We start from the raw sequence: 19,007 nt of genomic DNA, 5'->3' as shown, positions 1-19,007 counted from the left end.
TGAATTTTGAAGGTAGAACCAACAGGACTTGTTCATCTCTGTCTGCTAAGCATGACGTAATTTAGCCATAGTTGGTGTTATCAGTTATATTCAACTGCAAGTAACAGAAAACTCTGCTGCCGTAACTTAAATAGGAAAGAATTTATTATAAGACAGCAGTGTCTGCTTGAGGATGCTCACCAGTGATTAGGGACCCAGCTTCTTTCTTATACTTAACTTGCAAACCCTCATCCTCATTCTTTCCCATTTTTTAAGTTGGGTTGTCTTTTTATTGTTGAATTGTAACAGTTATTCATAATATTCTGGGTACTAGACCCTTATCAGATGCATGATTTGTAAAATGATACTCCCTTTCTTGGGTTGTCTCTTCACTTTTTTTTTTGGCTGCGCCCTGCGGCTTGTGGGGCGGCTTGTGGGATCTTAGTTCCCCGACGAGGGATCGAACCCAGTCCCATGGCAGTGGAAGTGCGGAGTCCTAACCACTGGACCGCCAGGGAAGTCCGTGTACAGTCTTGATTACCATTAGTTTTTTTTTTTTTTTAAAGATTAATTTATTTATTTTTGGCTGTGTTGGGTCTTTGTTGCGGTGCCAGGGCTTCACATTGCAGTGGTTTCTCTTGTTGCGGAGCACGGGCTCTTGGCACACGGGCTTCAGTAGTTGTGGCACACAGGCTCAGTAGTTGTGGCTCGCGGGCTCTAGAGCGCAGGCTCAGTAGTTGTGGCGCACGGGCTTAGTTGCTCTGCAGCAGGTGGGATCTTCCCAGACCAGGGCTCGAACCCGTGTCCCCCGCATTGGCAGGCGGATTCTTAACCACTGCGCCACCAGGAAGTCCCTACCATTAGTTTTGTATCACAGTTTAAAATCATGAAATGTGAGTCCTCCAACTTTATTCCTTTTCAGGATAGTTTTGGCTATTCTGGGCCCCTTGCATTTCCATTTGAATTGTAAGATCTGATTGTCAGTTTCTACGAAGAAGCCAGCTGGGATTCTCTGATGGGTGTTGCATTGAATCTGTAGATCAGTTTGGGGAGTATTGGCATCTTAACAATATTACGGCTTCTGATTCTTGAACATTGGCAAACATTTTATGTAAATGGTCAGACAGTAAATATTTCAGGCTTTGTGAGTACATCTCTGTAGCAACCATTAAACTCTGCCATGGTAGAAAAAAAGCATCCAGAAGCACTATGTGTGGTTAGGGGTAACCCAGTGATACCAGCACTGATTGGACTGCCCTTCACCAATCAGAAGCTCAGTGCCCAGTGGGCCACTGTTTTGACTTGGAATCATGTTGTGCACTATAGTCAAATGTACTGTAAAGTGAAAAGGGATGTGCAAAAAAATAAAAACAAAAAGCAAAACCTACTAGAAAAGGGGAAAGGGGAATGAGTAAACTTCTTTTCTTGCGGACAGATGTGCACATAGCCGCTAGTCAAACCAGCCTCAAACAGGATGCTCATAGCTTAATAATAAAAGCTGTGCAAAGGCCAAAAAAAAAAAAAAAAAAAAAAAAACCCCGTGTATGGGTTACCCTTAACCACGTCCGGCTATAATGGCACACTACACAGTAGCAGTGAACCGTAAGTGAATGTGTGCCTCTGTTCCAATAAAATTTTATTAAGGACGTTGAAATTTGAATTTTGTATAGTTTTCACGTCATAAAATATTATTCTTTGATTTTTTTTTGGGGGGGGTCAAACGTTTAAAAACGTAAAAACACTTCTTAGACTGGCCGAAACAGGTAGGCTGTAGTTTGTCCACCCCTAGATTAGATATGATAGGACCACTTTGGGGAAGCATTTCTTTTTTGGTTGCTTTTTATTAACTAGCTCAAAAAAAATTACACATATACGTTGTAACAACATCTTCAAATAGCACAGAAGATGGAAAGCAAAGCCTTCCTCCCTGGCTGTCCTAGTCTCATTCCCTAAAAATAATAATTGTTAAGTTTCTTTTGTTTTCTCTGATTTTTTAATGCATATACAAGTCCTTTTTTTTTTTTTTGCATGAATGAGCTCACACTATATTATTTCACTTAGTATATCAAAGACATTGTTTCATAGCAGTACCTATCATTCTTATTAACTGCTATATAATACTGTAGAATTTCTTTTTAAAAGAGGACTTATGGAGATGTAAAGGCAAAGGTCTTACAGTGTCCTGACTTTCATATTCTCTCCTCCTTCAGAGGCCCCACCCCCATTACCTCTGGTCCCTGCAAGTGAGCCAACCACTCAGTAAACTACCTTGGAATGGAAGTCTTATTCAGATAACAAGAAGGAAAAATTAACACAGTATAAGATACTATTTAATGTTGTGTTAACTTGAATCAGTTTGGTTGCTAGAATATGTGTTAGAGACGAGATATGCCATAGATCCTTGCTGCTCAGAGTGTGGTCTCAGGGCCAGCCAGCAATTTGGTATCACTTGGGAGCTTATAAGAAGTACAGAATCTCGCCCTACCTTAGACCTACTGAATCAGGAGTCTGCATTTTAAGCAATTTATGTGCACATTAAAGCTTGAGAAGCTCCACTGTAGATGATCAGGGCCTACTTTTCTGTTGATATAATATAATATAATATAATATAATATAATATAATATAATATAATATAATATAAAATTCCATCAGCATTTGGGAGGGAAGACTTACGTTGCTTACATCTGTCCAGGTGTAGCTGAGGCAGTATCATTTCTCTGTCCTAGGGCCGTGGAGCATTTGTGTAGCTGTCAAGTAGGGTGTAACCCTGACAAGGGAGCTGTGGTGGCATTAAGAGCTCCCAGCTACTGGGAATGGGCACTTCAGTGGGGACTGGACTAGGTGACCTGGAAGGGCTCCTTTCAGCTGGGCGCCTGTGTGTGCTGGGGCCTGTTCTGGGCCCTTGGGTCACAGCAGTGAACAAGGCCAGTGGTGTTAAAGACTATGGAGAAAGACAAAGCAGAATAAGGGGGAGGGGGGCTGTGTGGTGTTGTTTAGGGTGCGAAGTGCACTGAGAAGGTGATGCTGGAGCAGGGGGAGGGGGGCGGGTATCTAGAGGAGGTGAGGTCCAGGTAGAGGGAACAGATGAGCGGGAGTGCTTTCCATGTTGGAGGAGGAGTAAGGAGGCCAGAAAGAGGAGATGAGGGGTAGCCGTTTAGGGCCTGTACCCCAATATAAGGACTTTGGATTTTACTCTGACCAGATGCTTACTTGTGTAGTCAAACAAGTGATATAACTTACGATGCTAAGCCAACACCAAATGCTGGCTTGGAAGAGACTGGGTCACTTAGTCATCGCTGGTGGGACTGTACGATGGACAGCTACTCTGGAAAACAAGCAGTTTCTTGTAGAACTGAACATACAGTTACTATATGACCCGGCAGTTGCACTCTTGGGTGTTTATCCCGGAGAAGCGAAAACTTCTGTTCACATAAAAACCTGTACACAAATGTTTGTAGCAACTTTATTCATGGTAGCCAAAAACTAGAATCAGCTTAGATGTCCTTCAGCAGGTGAATGGTTAAACTGCTCAGCAATAAAAAGGAACAAACCGCTGATAATACATGCAACAACTAAGATGAATCTGGAGGAAAGTATGCTAGTGAAAACAGCCAATCCCAAAAGGTGGTATACGGGCTGGTTCTACTTATGTAACACTTTTGAAATGACACAGTTCTAGGAGTGGAGAATAGATGAGTGGTTGCCGGGGTTAGGGGTGGGTGGAGGGCCAAGGGAGGTAGGTGTGGTTCTCAAAGGGCAGCTCAAGGGATCCTCATGGTGATGGAAGTGTTCCCTATCTTTTTTTTTTATAAATTTATTTATTTTATTTATTTATTTTTGGCTGCGTTGGGTCTTCATTGCCACACGCGGGCTTTCTCTAGTTGTAGCGAGCGGGGGCTACTCTTCGCTGCGGTGCATGGGCTTCTCATTGCGGTGGCTTCTCTTGTTGTGGAGCACGGGCTCCAGGCACGTGGGCTTCAGTAGTTGTGGCTCGCGGGCTCTAGAGCGCAGACTCAGTAGTTGTGGCGCACGGGCTTAGTTGCTCCATGGCATGTGGGATCTTCCCGGACCAGGGCTCAAACCCGTGTCCCCTGCATTGGCAGGCGGATTCTTAACCACTGCGCCACCAGGGAAGCCCAGTGTTCCCTATTTTGACTGTAGTGGTGGATACACAAACTTACACATCTGATGATATTGTGTAGAACTAAATGCACACATCCGCACAGATGAGTAAAAGTAAAACTGGAAATCTAAAGATCAGTGGATTGTCTCACTGTTCTGGCTGCGATTGTTTTGCAGAATGTTAGCATTGGGGGAAACTGAGTGAAGTATACACTGGATTTCTTTTATTGATATTTCTTACAGTTGCATGTGAATCTACAATTACCTCATTAAAAACTTTTTTTAAAAAAAGATTTTCAAAAAATATTTATTTGTTTATTTATTTTTGGCTGTGCCAGATCTTAGTTGCAGCACGTGAGATCTTTAGTTGTGGCATGCGGGCTTCTTAGTTGTGGCATGCATTCAGGATCTAGTTCCCTGACCAGGGATGGAACCCGGGCCCCCTGCATTGGGAGTGTGGAGTCTTACCCACTGGACCACCAGGGAGGTCCGCCTCATTAAAAACTTTAATTAACAAAAAAGGGCACCCTGGTGGACAGGGAGCAGGAACGAAAGAGGCTATTCAAGTAATCAGAGCTGATTGAGGTAATCAAATAAGCTAGAGGTGCTGGCAGCTTGTGCCAGGCTGGGAGCAGCAGTGCTGGTGGCGAGGAGTGCTCACATTCCTTCCTCTGGGGAGGAAGAGCTGCTGGGATTTGCAGACAGATTTTTTAACAAATTGAGATTATGATTTACATATCATAAAATTCACCATTTTAAAATGTACAACTTAGTGGTTTGTAATATATTCACATGGTTCTGCAACCATCACTACTGTCTAATTTCTGGAACATTTCATCACCCCAAAAAGAAGGCCCCTCTCCATTAGCAGTCAGTCCCCATTTTCCCTCCCCCAGCCCCTGGCAACCACTAATTTATTTCTGTCTCTATGGATTTGCCTGTTCTGGACATTTCTTGTGAACGGAATCATACACATGGGGCCTTTTGTGTCGGACCTTTTTCACTTAGCATAGATCGCATTTTGAATTACACCTTCTTCTATTAGTAATTGTTACAGTACTCAGTTAAATTACTAGTAAGAGAGGCTTTCACAGCCCTTTTCTGTGATATAGACTGTGTGGTGGGGAAATCGTAGGCCTTGCTTCCCCTAATCAAACAGTACTTTTTCTTTTCGGCCGTGTCGAGCGGCTTGTGGGATCCTAGTTCCCTGACCAGGGATTGAACCCGTGCCCTTGGCAGTGAAAGTGTCGAGTCCTAACCATTGGACCGCCAGGGAATTCCCTTACGCAGTACTTTTACTTTAAAATTATGTATGAAACATAATTCCAAAATGACTTTGGTGTTCCATTCCTTCTTAAAAAAAAAAAAAAAAGATCCAAAAGAGTCCTGATCTTCTAGGAACACTCTCATTAGTACAGTGCTTGGTGAAAGTTAAAGAGCAGCTGATGAGGGATCAGAAGACCTGGCTCTCTGCCCGGCCATTTACTGCCCTGCTCCTGCAGGCGGGGCAGCCTCTGGGCCTCACTTTTACCCATCGTGTGGGGTGTGTAGGCACCGACTCGGAAATGTGTATGTGACAGTACCTGTGACCACAAATAGCAAGACAAGTTTTCATTTTGAAGGTGGAGTTAAAATAAGCACGTTTACAAAAACAGCTGAAGGATCAGGCCTGTTCTTACCTTGTTTATCCAGCTCTCACCCTGCTCATCCATTTCCTGCCTGGAGCAAGGCAGTTCTGTTTTCACCTTAATTTCCATACTTACTCTTCTTGCAGAACAAGTCAGTTTGACATCTTAGTTCATCAGCCTAATTAAATTCCATGGGGGAATGAAATAGTTGTAGTTTTCTTAAACTTCCAAGTTGGTTTATTGACAAAATAAGACGGGAAGGAGGTATTTGAAGCAGGGACCATGGCATGTACAAGAACTGAGTTTGAAGGTGCGTGACCAAAACGACTGAGTTATTTCCAGTGGCCAGAGTTCCCCCGCAGGTTTCCTGACGGAGGAAAGTAGCCTGAGGCCAGACTATACTGGGCCTGGTTAAGCCAGGTTGGCGTTTGCACTGGGTGGGAGTGTTTGTTACTTTTGCCGCTACATTGCTGCCCTGACATCTTTCAGTGGGTAGTGTTGGAAGGGTTGTGTTTTTCGTTTTCTGATATTTTTGGTTAATGCCTCTTTGTTGGGGTGTCTGAGGGTGAAGTCTGATCCTCACACTTTAAAATGTGGGTATTCTTCAGTGTGATAAAAGAGAAGATTTTACAAGGTAAGTGTTTTGGTAGCAATCAGGTGGTTTGTTTTTATGCTCCTCACCCAAAATAGGTACTTAGTAATTATTGTTTAAATTTTAATAGCAAGACTAGTAACCACTGAAGACTTTGACTGTCTGTCTGAAGAATCTTATGATTTTAGGGCTATCTATTGAGTGTGGAAAAGATGAAAATTTAAATATACTACAGCAGATTTTTTTTCCCCCTCAAAAGTGTTTAGATTGCTGGAAAATGATTGTGGATGAGTTAGGAAGAGAAACTGAAAACATGTGCTTCTTTGTAGCTGACCATGATAGAACCTGTGCTGCCCTCTTTCTGGCAGTAAAGTTGTGAAAGTCAGGGTCATCAGATGTGCCGTGATTGATGTCTTGGTCACAGCCAGAGGGGCTGAGCCCTGCAGCTCGGACTCCACAAGGTGCTTGAACTCAAGCCTGTGGGGTTGCCCTACAGTTTCTCTCTTTTTTAAGTTTTGCTGTTTCTACTTTTCTTTCCATCTCTTGGTTCTGCAAACTCAAGTTTAAAGTAATTATCATTTATCTTCTGAATCCTGTTTGTAAGACTGGCTTAAGAACTTTTGAGTCAGTTTTAACGTGTATGTAACCTACTCTCCTACAGCAAACGCTTACTTATCCATTCCTTTGTCGTCTGTCTGAAACACCTTCTCCAGTGTAGGTGCTGTGCTGAGTGCCAGTGAGAGAGACACGATATGGCCCTTGCTCTTAGTGAGTCTGTCATCCCTGGGGAGGAAATTGCAGGAACAGTTACTACCAAAGAGTGTGATGGAGGTGCTGGCTGATGGCCGGGCCTAGGGCAGGGTCCTGGGTGAATAAGGCAGGCTTTCCCCACATGGAGCTCGGAGGAGGAGCTAGACCCAAACAGACAACAGAAGAATGTATTTTTATTTTGGTGGGTGAGATTGATATTTTCTCTTTGACTTTCTGCTAGTTTCATAAACTTTTGCTCAAGTTCTGGCTTGGGGGAACAGCACAGTAGGTCGTAAGGAAGTCAGGCGGCAGGTCCAGAGAGCTGTATTGTTTATTGTTACCTGTATTCTTGTGGTTTATTCCACATATGAGGAGGGAGACAAGGTTCTTTTTGAAGCTCATATTTGTATTTATCACTTTTCTATTCTGACCATCGTTAAGTAGTGAGGTCCACTCAGTTTAGTGTTTGTCAACCTTTTTCTGATTACCATCCCCCTAGGAATCATTTTAGACCTCACGGTAGGAGGCTACCCAGGGAGGGGCCACTACCTATATAGCTAGGAGACTGGCTGTATGAATTCAGTTCACTTAAGGCCTTTGGCAGATTCTCACTTTGGAAAAGAGTAGTGGATACGTGAGTTAGTTTGCTTCCTAATGTGCTTGGAGTGGTCAGTGTTCTTTAATTTTCTTGATGGCTGTCTTAGGTAACCTCTGAGCTGCTGTAATAGAGACTTTAATGTGGTGGCTCAAAGAAGAGAGCATGTAAATTCTCATAGCGCTTTCTTCTTTAAATTGAGGTATTTTATTTACACACACACACACACACACACACACACACGTAGTAAAATGTACCCTTTTTAATGTACAGATCAGTGAATTTTGACAGTTGCATAAAGCTGTGTAACTACTACCACAATCAAGATTTAGAACAGCGCCATCGCCTCCTAAAGATTCCCCCTGCCTCGTACCTCTTTGCTGTCAACTCCCCCCTCCTCCGCCAGGCCCCTGGAAATTACTGATCACCTTATGTTCCCCTGGTTTTGTGTCTTCCAGAACGTGGTATAAATGGAATTATCCTTATGTATCTTGAAGCTGATACATTGAGATTCATCCTTGTGTGAATCAGTGGTTTGCTGCTTTTTACTGCCAAGCAGTGTTCCGTCATTTGGCCGTGTCATTTATCCATTCACTGGGACATTTGGGTTGTTTCCATCACAGTGTTTTTGAAGCGAGTGACTCATGAGGGTGGGTGGTGAGGGGCCTCTGCCTCTTGTGGTCACTTGGGACTCAGGCTCCTTCCATCCTGTTGCTCTGCAGCCTTCTTGTGGTCTTTATTTGTATAATCAAACACTGGGTGTTAGGAATGTTTGTTCCAGTCGGAGGGAACTAGAAGGGGGATGCCCAGGGCGGGCCAGCAAGGCAGAAGCTCCACCGACTACTTCTGTTCCCATTTCATCTGTGAGGACTAAGTCACATGTCTATCCCCGGCTGCAGGGAAGCTAGGCTGTGGAGCTTCTAACCAGGAGGCATGTGTCTGAGAAGGGAAGCATGGCATTTTGGTGGATAACTAGCAGTCCGCAACGTAGCTTATCAGTAAGAGTCTCTTTTAGGAAAGAGACCAGTGGGAGATACACAGTCACCAGTCCATATGGTGATGGACTCTTACTGGCCAGTCATCGGGAAGCCCCTCTCTGCATGCCTTGGGCTTGTCTTCTCATTCAGGCTCTGTCTGTCCTTCTTTTTGGACCCTGACTTTCCCCTTTGGAGGCTCTTCCTTGTCCATTTTCTTCCCTGGCCACATCTGTAGTGCCTTTTGGAGGGTGTGTCTTTCGTGGATTTGCATAATTGTAAGAGCCTGTTCCTTTAGGTGTACTTGTTGGAAACTGAGGTTGCATTAGGGATTAAATAGAGGTGTTTGTTGGTTAGTTTTTAAATTTCTTTGGTACTAGAATTCCCTCCAAAGCTTAGTAGTCTTCTGGTTTAGGTGTTTCTAGTTAGTACCATGTACTGGTGACCTGCGAACACTCAGATTCTTTTTGGATGTAGTTATCAAGCCTGATTTATTTTTTGGCTTCCTCTTTGGATTGACCCTCTCTACCTTATTTCTGTGGTGCCTACCTCAGAGACATCTCAAGTCATAGGTTTGGGTGGGAAGCAAGCACCTTTTATCTGATCTTCTTGACTAGGCTGTTTATCTCCTTTTTTGGGGCTGAGAAGTCTTACTAGGAGGCTTTTGAGAAAGTCTCTGGGCAGGGGGCTTGTTTCTAGCCGTTTGGGGATATAGAAGCAATTAGCCATTGTCTGAACGTTATTTTACACCTAGGAGTGTGAGGTCTGTGTGGCTTGCTGACTGTAGTCGGTAAGTATGACTTTGAGAAGTGGCAGCAGCTTGGTATGTAGAGTATTTTATTGATATCATTGTGTTTCATTGAATTGCACACTCCGTTCATCCATGTGATCTTGGGTGAGTGCTGTTTGCACTGCAGTTTCTCCTTCTCTCTAAAGTAGAGAAGGCAGGTGCGTTAGTAACACCCCTTGACTTTTCTATGGCGCCCTGTCCTGTAGGGAACCCTGGGCTAGGCTCCTCCCCTCCTCCCTGACCTCAGAGCCACCCTGCCCCCAGCAGGAGTGGCTGGTTTACTTCTAGGAGTCAGGCAGCACTACTGAACGAGTGAACGCCTTGTAGGAATGGATGGAGCGGATAACACAGCACGTGCAAACTTCCTTCACTCTTTGTTTTTCCTTTCAGAAAGAAAGAACTCTCAGCCACCAAGAAAGACCGTGTGAATCATTGTCTGACAATATGTGAAAACATAGTGGCACAGTCTCTCAGGTAACTGCACTTTGAACTTCCTAGTGAAAATTAAAAATTTCTATATTTTCATTCCTAATGGGCTAGAATATTCTTTGTCTCCGCAATTGTTTTAAAACCTTTACAGGACCCCCTTCCCCATACTTCTGGCTATATATACGGAGGATGTCCAGACACTGTAATGAGTAGTGTTTCCGTAATCTTACATAGTATCATTGTAACCATTATGATAATTGAACATGTTTATGTTTTACTTATTGCAGTATTTGGAACAACAAGAGCCTGTCCAATTATAGTGGTCTTTTTTTTTTTAATTGGAGTATAATTGCTTTACAGTGTTGTGTTAGTTTCTGCTGTACAATGAAGTGAATCAGCTATATGTATACACATATTCCCTCCTTCTCAGACCTCCCTCCCCACCCCCATCCCACTCATTTAGGTCATCACAGAGCACCGAGCTGAGCTCCCTGTGCTTTATAGCATGTTCCCATTAGATATCTATTTTTTTAAAAATAGATTTATTTATTTATCTATTTATTTTTGGCTGTGCTGGGTATTCGTTGCTGCGCGTGGGCTTTCTCTAGCTGTGGCGAGTGGGGGCTACTCTTGGTTGCGATGCACGGGCTTCTCATTGAGGTGGCTTCTCTTGTTGCAGAGCATGGGCTGTAGGGTGCGTGGGCTTCAGTAGTTGTGGTGTTCAGGCTCAGTAGTTGTGGCGCATGGGCTTAGTTGCTCCGTGGCATGTGGGGTCTTCTGGACCAGCGATCGAACCCGTGTCCCCTGCATTGGCAGGCGGATTCTTAACCACTGCACCACCAGGGAAGTCCCCCCACTAGCTATCTATTTTACACATGGTACCCCAATGTTCATTGCAGCACTATCTACGATAGCCAGGACATGGAAACAACCTAAAAGTCCATCAACAGACGAATGGATAAAGAAGATGTCGTGTATATATATATGTGATGGAATATTACTCAGCCATAAAAAGGAAGGAAATTGGGTCATTTGTAGAGATGTGGATGGACCTAGAGTCTGTCATACAGAGTGAAGTAAGTCAGAAAGAGAAAAACAAATATTGTATATTAATGCATATATGTGGAATCTAGAAAAATGGCACAGATGAACCTACTTGCAGGGCAGGGATAGAGATGCAGATGTAGATAACGGACGTGTGGACATGGGTGAGGGGTGGGATGAATTGGGAGATTAGGTTTGACATAAATGCACTATCGTGGTCTTTTGTTTGCCTTCCTTCAGCACTTTGCCCCTGTCCGACCCTGTGGGAGTGCACATGCTCCCCCCATGGCTGCTGCCTGCTCAGTAAGGCTCTGGGACCAGTGGGATCATGGGCACTGACTGGAGGTCTGCTTCCCTGGCTCGATTGCTCCTCTGTGGTGAACTAGCAGCACCTTCTTGTGTAGCTTCTTTGCAAATTCTCCTCATTCTCTTTACTTTTGACTGTCGGTTTTTCTGACCATTGTTCATCGTAGCTGTGGATGGTAAATATTTTAAGCCTGTTTCTAATGGCTGAGTAGGAAACAGATGTACTTATGATTTCAGAATTCGGTTACCCACATGGGCATGTGTGAAGTACTTCTCTCTTGGCTTTTCTTTCCTTTGGAATAAATCATTCATGTTACTCTCCTGTTGGAAAGAGCTCTTTATAATCTGTTAGAAAAAGCTCTGAGAAGAATAATCTTGATTTTAGTACTGACAGAAATTTGGTGATTCATTTATTTTTAGTGGCACCTTGCTTTTGTATTTCATACTTTCAAAGCGATTTCACATAGAATATTTCATTTTAGTTGAACTCATTCAGTTTGTGAAGGACAGTGGATGATTTCTGTTTCTATCTAATTTGTAGAAATATTATGGGAAGAAATGAAGTGACAAATTAGAATATGTGCTGAAAATAAAAATATAAAAATTCTAAGTTAGCGTGCTATTGTTAGCATAGCTTAGAAAACAATACTAAGATAAAAGTAGGGGAAAAAAAAAGCTTGAATTCTATTTCCACTCCTTATAAGCCGGGTGGTTTTAGATAAGTTTAATTTCTTGGAGCCACTGTTGCGTCACCTATGAAATGTAAACCCAATTTATAAGGGTTCCTGTGGGATGAAGCGACACCCGTGAAACACTGTTGAGAGCTACATACATGTGTTCTTTAGCTACTGAGAGCCAGAAATACATCCCGTCGTGATGCACGTTGTCCTACAAACTGTCGTTACTTTTGTATGAAATGACGGTAAACGCCCGACAGGCCCCTGGTGCCTGCTGCTGCTGTAGCACTGCTGTGCTCACCTGACCTCCAGCATCCGGGTCTCAGGGAGTAACTCCTCACTTTGAAAGCTTACGGACCCAGGAAATAGATCTCTTCCAGTCTTAGTGCTTCATGCATTATACTTAGTTTGTTTCTTGACAGTTCCCAATGGAATTGATGGGATGTTGGCTTAGATTCACACATTGGTGGTAAAGTATGTTGAGATATGTTAAGACTGATTTGTGGTTCAGTTTGCCGTCTTAAATCACAGTAGTAGCTGATAATAGTTTTTACATTCGTATGTCTATTATGTTTTTATGGAGTAATGCTGATAGTCATTACACTACTTGTTCTACACAGGAGCATAGGAATAGGATATTTTTTGGACCCAGAGAGGTTGTTTCTGGTCCCGGCAGATCAAAGAACAAGTTTGTTTTAAGATACTCTGCATACTTTTTAGGAATTTTGGAGTGTAGAGCTGAAGTGGATATTTTATATGCATGTAATGATTTATGAAATCTTCTTGATGGCTGGCATTTCCTGTTATCTCTCCTGAGTGTAATTAACCTCTGGTACGTTCTTACAGCTTCTGTGATACACTGACCTTCTCTCCAGTGGGGTTATTCAGTGGCAGCTTCTGAAGTCTTTAATGTGTATTGTGACTCTTAGTCTACCTAAGCTCTCAATTTGGTGGTCTGTCCTACTGGTTCCTAAATATACATGAACATCAAAATCATCCGAAAGATTTGTCAAAAATATAGTAACGAAGATACCTCACTGCCCTCTTTCCCCAGCACACTTATATTTTCTGTTCAGGTGGAGTGTGCGGATTTGTTTTTTACAAGTATCCTCTTGGGAATACTTAGGAACCCTCATCTAAGCAAGTGTACCTTGATAAAGTGGTTGGGTAAAAATAAGTATACAGGAATCTATAGATTTCCCAAATATTAGCATAAATCAGTTAGAAAATGTAATGGTTCAAGATCCAATTCATAGTAGCACCAACATATAAAATTTCAAGGAATTGACAAGAGATGTGCAGAAACTACATAAGGACGACTGTTGACTTTCCTGGAAGGTACAGATGACTACTTCCCTTTCTACATGGGAAGATTTCTTTATCATAAAGTTAAATTTTCTCTAAATTAATTCATAAATTTAAAATGATCTTGATCAAAGTTCTAGTAGGGATGTTTTTGAACTTGTACATCTGTAAGAATAAATACATCACTGTTGCAAAGAAAATCTGAAACCATCAGTATTATGGTGCTACCTGGCGTACATGAAATTAAAATAGCTGTTGTTAAAGAAGGTATAGAATAGAAGGTGGGAAAGTGTATGTGTGTATCTGTGTGTATGAATTTATGATAAAGATAGCATCTTGTATTAGTATGGAAATGATGAACCACTTGACTATTTAGGGGGGTATTATGTTTCTTCTTCACATTGCAAACAAACATAAATGCCAGATTAATTACCTAAATACAAAAAAGTGAAATCATTACTGTAAAAAGAACATTGACTCTCAGGCTGTGGAATGCTAACAGTATAAAGGAAAAAATTGTTTTATCTGGAATATAGTTCAGTATGTCAAAATCCACTTTAAACTGGAAATTACATAAATGCAACTTGGGGAAAGTATTGACTGCATATATATCAAAGGTTTAATAGCTTCTATTAAAGAGCAATTATAAATCATGAAGAAAAAGACTATCATCCTAATAGGAAAATAGGCAAAGGCTATGAATAGGCCTTTTGGAAAAGAAGACATGAGATGGGGCCCGTGAGCATAATGGCTAACACTTACTTTGTGCTTTCTCTGGAGGCATGCTCACATTTATTAGTGATCAGTGGGATGAGACTAAAATAGGAATAAGAACATTTTTACCTGTCAAAGTGATAAACGTTAAAAAATATTCAGGATATTTTCAGAGGTGATACAACTTTTTTTTTTTTTTTTAAAGACACCAATTGTACTTGAACATTTGTTACTTTTTTAAAATTTATTTATTTATTTTTGGCTGTGTTGGGTCTTCGTTTCTGTGAGAGGGCTTTCTCTAGTTGTGGCAAGCGGGGGCCACTCTTCATTGCACGGGCCTCTCACTATCGCGGCCTCTCTTGTTGCGGAGCACAGGCTCCAGACGCGCAGGCTCAGTAGTTGTGGCTCACGGGCCTAGTTGCTCCGCGGCATGTGGGATCTTCCCAGACCAGGGCTCGAACCCGTGTCCCCTGCATTAGCAGGCAGATTCTCAACCACTGCGCCACCAGGGAAGCCCCCAGATACAACTTTTTTAAAAGGCAATTTGGCAAACACTATCTGTTTGACTTAACTGTTTCACCTCAGGAGTTTATCCTGAGGAAAGTGTACAGTGATGTGCAGTGCTATTCATTCCGTTAGAAAATTAAAAATAATCTTAATGACTTACCCACAGGAGAATTAAAAAATTAAGATACATTTATAGAAAGGAATATTAGCTAACTTTAAAGAAGGTGATTTATAGATATTTATATTTGTGACCAGAAAAGATATTAGTAATATGTTAAAAATTAAACTTAAAAAATCATGAAAGATTTTTGCTTCTGGCTAAGTGACAAGGACAGGATCTACCTTCCTGCTTAAAGCAATTGATAATGGATAAAATATATGTAACAATGGTTTTCAAGGCACCGGGCATCAGGCAGTTCTGGAAAAATGGAAAACTACTGCGATGAGCCTTATGACTTCCCCAGGTTACTGCCTGGAGGGAGTTTCCCAGCCAGGATGTGAGGAGGGGAAACCCAGGCAGAGCCCAGTGGCTGCTGAGATGGGGAGACAGAGCTGATGGCCTCAGGAGGCAGGGTGGCTGGGGCCCACTGGGGAGAATACCAGAGAGGGGGGAGCTGCACGGAGCGATCCGGGAGACCTGCAGGGGTCCCTCCGTGCCCAGGGGCTGGGGGTGGAACCACCTGAAGGGATTGGAGGGAACAGGTGCTAAACTCAGGGGCAGGAAGAGCTCCTGTTCCCCCCAGCCAGAGTGGAAAACCCCATCCTTCCTGGGGCGTTGGGTGGGCTACTCAGAAGGGTTTGCCTTCGCAACAGGGCTCACTTAGCCCTAGGCTGAGATGTCATTCCAATCCTGCCTAGTAAAGCTTAAAAGCAAAACCCAAGGTGATCATACTCTTTCAGAGTAACTTAATTGCATTCCAGAGCAAAGTTCAAGAATATTTATCGGAATTCAAAAGTATATAACACTAACAAGAAAAAAGTTACAAGGTCTGGCATCTGGTCAAAAATTATCAGGAATGCAAAGAAGCAGGAAAACGTGATTGACAGGGGAAAAAATCAATTGAAGCTGACCCAGAAATTGCACAGATGGTAAAATTTGTACACAGAAACATTAAAACAGTAACTATAACTGTTCTTCTAGTTCAAGAAGCTAGAGAAAAGATTGAATATGTTAAGTAGAGATAAGACATGAAAAAGACCTAAAATGAACCAAGGTAAGAGTGACAGTGGATTTCTCATTGGAAATAAAAGTGCCAGAAGTCCGTGCAACATCATTTGTGAAGTACTGAAAGGAAAAAACCCCTAGAATTCTGTACCCTTTAGAAACTTCTTTCTCAAAAACAAAGGTGAAAGAAAGACTTTCTCAGACTTGCAAAAGCTGAAATAATCTATGTCCAGCAGGCAACTACTATAAGAAATAATAAAGAGTTTCAGGTAGAAGGAAGATGGTACCAGATAGAAGTCTGGATCTACACAAAGGATTGGAGAGCAATGGAAATGGTAACTATAGTGGGTAAATATAAGACTTCCCCTCTTACTTTTAATCTTTCAAAAATATAATTGATTGTTTACAGAAAAAATAATAACTATGTATTTTGGGGTTTACACGTAGGAGTGAAATATATGACAGCCATAGCACAAAGGGTGCAAGAGCAGAAATGGAAATGCAGTTGACCTTTGAACTACATGGTTTTGAACTGCATGGGTCCACTTATATGCAGATTTTTTTCAAAAAATGCTGCAATACTACACAACGCGCGGTTGGTTGAATCTGTGGTTTCCGAACTGCAGATAATTTATACTCGGGTTTTTGACTTTGTGGAGGGTCGGCGCCTCTAGCCCCTCCAAACTATCGATATAGGTTGTATCGATATTAAAAGGATAATAAAGGAATATTGTGAACTTCAGTAACTTAGATGAAATGGACAGTTTCTTGAAAGATGAACTTCTAAAGCTCTCTCAAAAAGAAATAACCTAATTAGCCCTATATCTATTTTATTAAATTAAAATTTAAAAATCAATATTTGATTTAGTTATTGGAGACCTTTTAAGCATGGTTAGAAATGGTATATAAACCTACTTTTTTCTTTTTTAAAAATTGAGATATAATTGGCACATGACACTGAGTTTGAGGTGCACGTGTTGGTTTGATACATTTGTATAATGCACTATGACAGCCGTAGTGTTAGCTAACACCTTTATCACGTCACATCATTATCATTTCTTTTTTTGTGTTGAGAACAGTTAAGATCTAGTCTCTTAGTAACTTTGAAGTTTAAAATACAGTATTGTTGACTATAATCACTAAGCTGTGCATTAGATCTCCAGGTTTTATTTAAGTAAACCTACTTTTTCAACTGTGAATTTTATGGAGTCTCTATACAAATAAAATACTTCTGATGAAAATTTTGTGTTTGAATTGGGATGTGCTGTAAAAAAGATTGTTATATATCCCAGTAATTTTTTCATATTGATTACATGTTAAAATAATGTTTTGGATATATTGGGTTAAATGAAATATATTATTAAAATTAATTTTACCTGTTTCTCTTTACTTTTGTGTCTATTAGGAAGTATAAAATTGCACTTGTAGCTCACATTGTATTTCCGTAGCACCACTTTGGGCAGCGCCTGGATGCTGTGCCAGCATCCCAGGGACCTTTCCTCTTTATTCACAGCTGTATTCCACAGAGATGAGGTCTGAAATATTGCTGAGGGGCACATTTTTTTTCTTGCTCGTACTTGTTTGTTAATCACTGCTAATGTGGTTCTTTGCTTTCTCTTAGGCTCCTGGCTCTTCTGACTCTTGGTAGGAATTGTGAGGTAGAGAGAGAGTGGGGAGGAGGCCCTTTATTTCAGAGGACTCTAGACTGAGATGTTTCAAGAATAGCAGCTTTGTCCAGGGGCTGTATTACTGCGGGGCCATCCTTCACTGTGCTGTGAAGTCAGTTTCATGCACATGGCCATGGGTCTCTCTCTCTTGGCTGTGTTTAGCCAACTGGATCACAACTGCCTGACAGGCTCTCTCAGTTAAACTTTTAAAAATCATTTACAAGCATCGCCTAGATTCCAGTTCTTGAGACTGATGGAGCAACAAAAACACAGCCTGACCATGATCACGTTGAGTTTGGAACATATTGAAAGCAAGATGAAAAAGGAGTAAAGGAGTTATATTGGTATATTGATTTTCTAGGTTCTGAGAATATTGTAAGAGTAGAAGTAACTTGTTGGCAGAGGGCAGATGGCTATCTGAGATTTAAGTATCTGAAGCCGTGTCTTTTTTTCTTTTTTTTAATTGAGTTAAAGTACATACAAAGCAGTGTCTTTTTAAGATTTTTTGACTAAAACTTAAACAAAATGAGATTGTCTTGCAAGTACACTTCTATTTTTAAGAAATTCTTAAGTTTTAGAATAGTTTTAGATTTACAGAACAATTACAAAGATAGTATAGAGTGTTCCCATAAACTCCACATGCAGTTACCCAAATTATTAGCATCTTACATTACTGTGGTGCAGTTTTCACAATTAATGACTCAATATTGGTATACTGTTAGCCTTAATTTTTATGTAATGTCCTTTTTCTGTTCCAGAATCCCACAGAGGATACCAGAAACTTCACTATGTTTTGTCGTCATGTCTTCTGAGGTTCCTTTTGGCTGTGACAGTCTCTCTTCTTTTTTTACTTAGAAATTCTCCAGAATTTCAGAAACTTCTGGGCATTGCTATGGAACTTTTTCTGCTGTGCAGTGATGACGCAGAGTCAGATGTCAGGATGGTGGCTGACGAGTGCCTCAACAAAGTCATAAAAGTAAGAGCCCTGTGGACGGTGTTCTACGAGCTGTGATCGTTGTAGCTAAGAGAAGAAACCATAACTTAGGGTTCTTTTGTTTTGAGTAGCAAAGTCCCTTAGGTCGTCTGCACTGTTTCCATTTATGGTGTGTGGTTTGGAGGCTCTCTGCTCTGTGCCAGCATGCCGGCTGCACCTGCCCCATCAGAGGGAGCGGGTTTGCCCTCGTGCCTGCGCAGGGCATAGGTCAGGGGTGGGCGCCGATGGTGGCCACTGGGTGCTCCTGGGGAAAGCATCACTTTGTTGAGAAACCATGAGGCCTTGAAAGGCAGGGCGACGGGGAGTGGGATCCGCCTTTGGTGTCTTTGTCTCCTAAGACCTGGGTCAGGCAGTACTGTTTGCAGGTAAAGACGTGCCTTCTCTGGTAGCTTCGCTGGAGTTGGTGTGACGTGACTGGAGAGATAGGAGTTCCCAGAAAAGGTTGATGAAGCCCGAAAGCCAGAGCTACCTGGGTGGTAGGTGAGATAAGGAGAGGGCTGGGGACACCTGTCCTCTTCGCTTACTGCTTCCCGGTGCAGAGTTAGTACCCAAGACCACTGTAGCTTTAATCCACTTTTCCCTTTTTTTGTTTTCTGCTGCCATTGAGGATAAAGTCTTTCTTCCATAATTCTTACGGTGTTGGAAAACAATCCTTGTTTTTCTCACTCTGCCATTCTCCTAGTTTGCATCCTCAACCACCCTGGGCGCCTTCTTCCAGGTCACCTTTGAGTGTGTGAATGAGCCTTTTGAATTTTGTGTCCAAGCTTA

The 19,007-nt window shown here is 42.0% G+C and overlaps 1 protein-coding gene across 5 annotated transcripts in view; it reads left to right on the top strand.

Moving 5' to 3' along the window:
• Positions 1 to 19,007, top strand: part of HTT (huntingtin) — a 136,701-nt gene that overhangs the window by 3,820 nt on the left and 113,874 nt on the right. For all 5 annotated transcript variants that reach the window (XM_082464327.1, XM_082464328.1, XM_082464326.1 and 2 more), the window contains exons 2-3: positions 9,822 to 9,905; positions 18,101 to 18,221. In XM_082464327.1, coding sequence (XP_082320453.1) covers positions 9,822 to 9,905; positions 18,101 to 18,221 — 205 coding nt within the window. The remainder of the gene's footprint in view (positions 1 to 9,821; positions 9,906 to 18,100; positions 18,222 to 19,007) is intronic.

This window comes from Balaenoptera physalus (assembly GCF_965194825.1).
Source record: "Balaenoptera physalus genome assembly, chromosome: 5".
NCBI classification, from domain to species: domain Eukaryota; kingdom Metazoa; phylum Chordata; class Mammalia; order Artiodactyla; family Balaenopteridae; genus Balaenoptera; species Balaenoptera physalus.
This window is presented reverse-complemented; position numbering and strand designations above follow the sequence as displayed.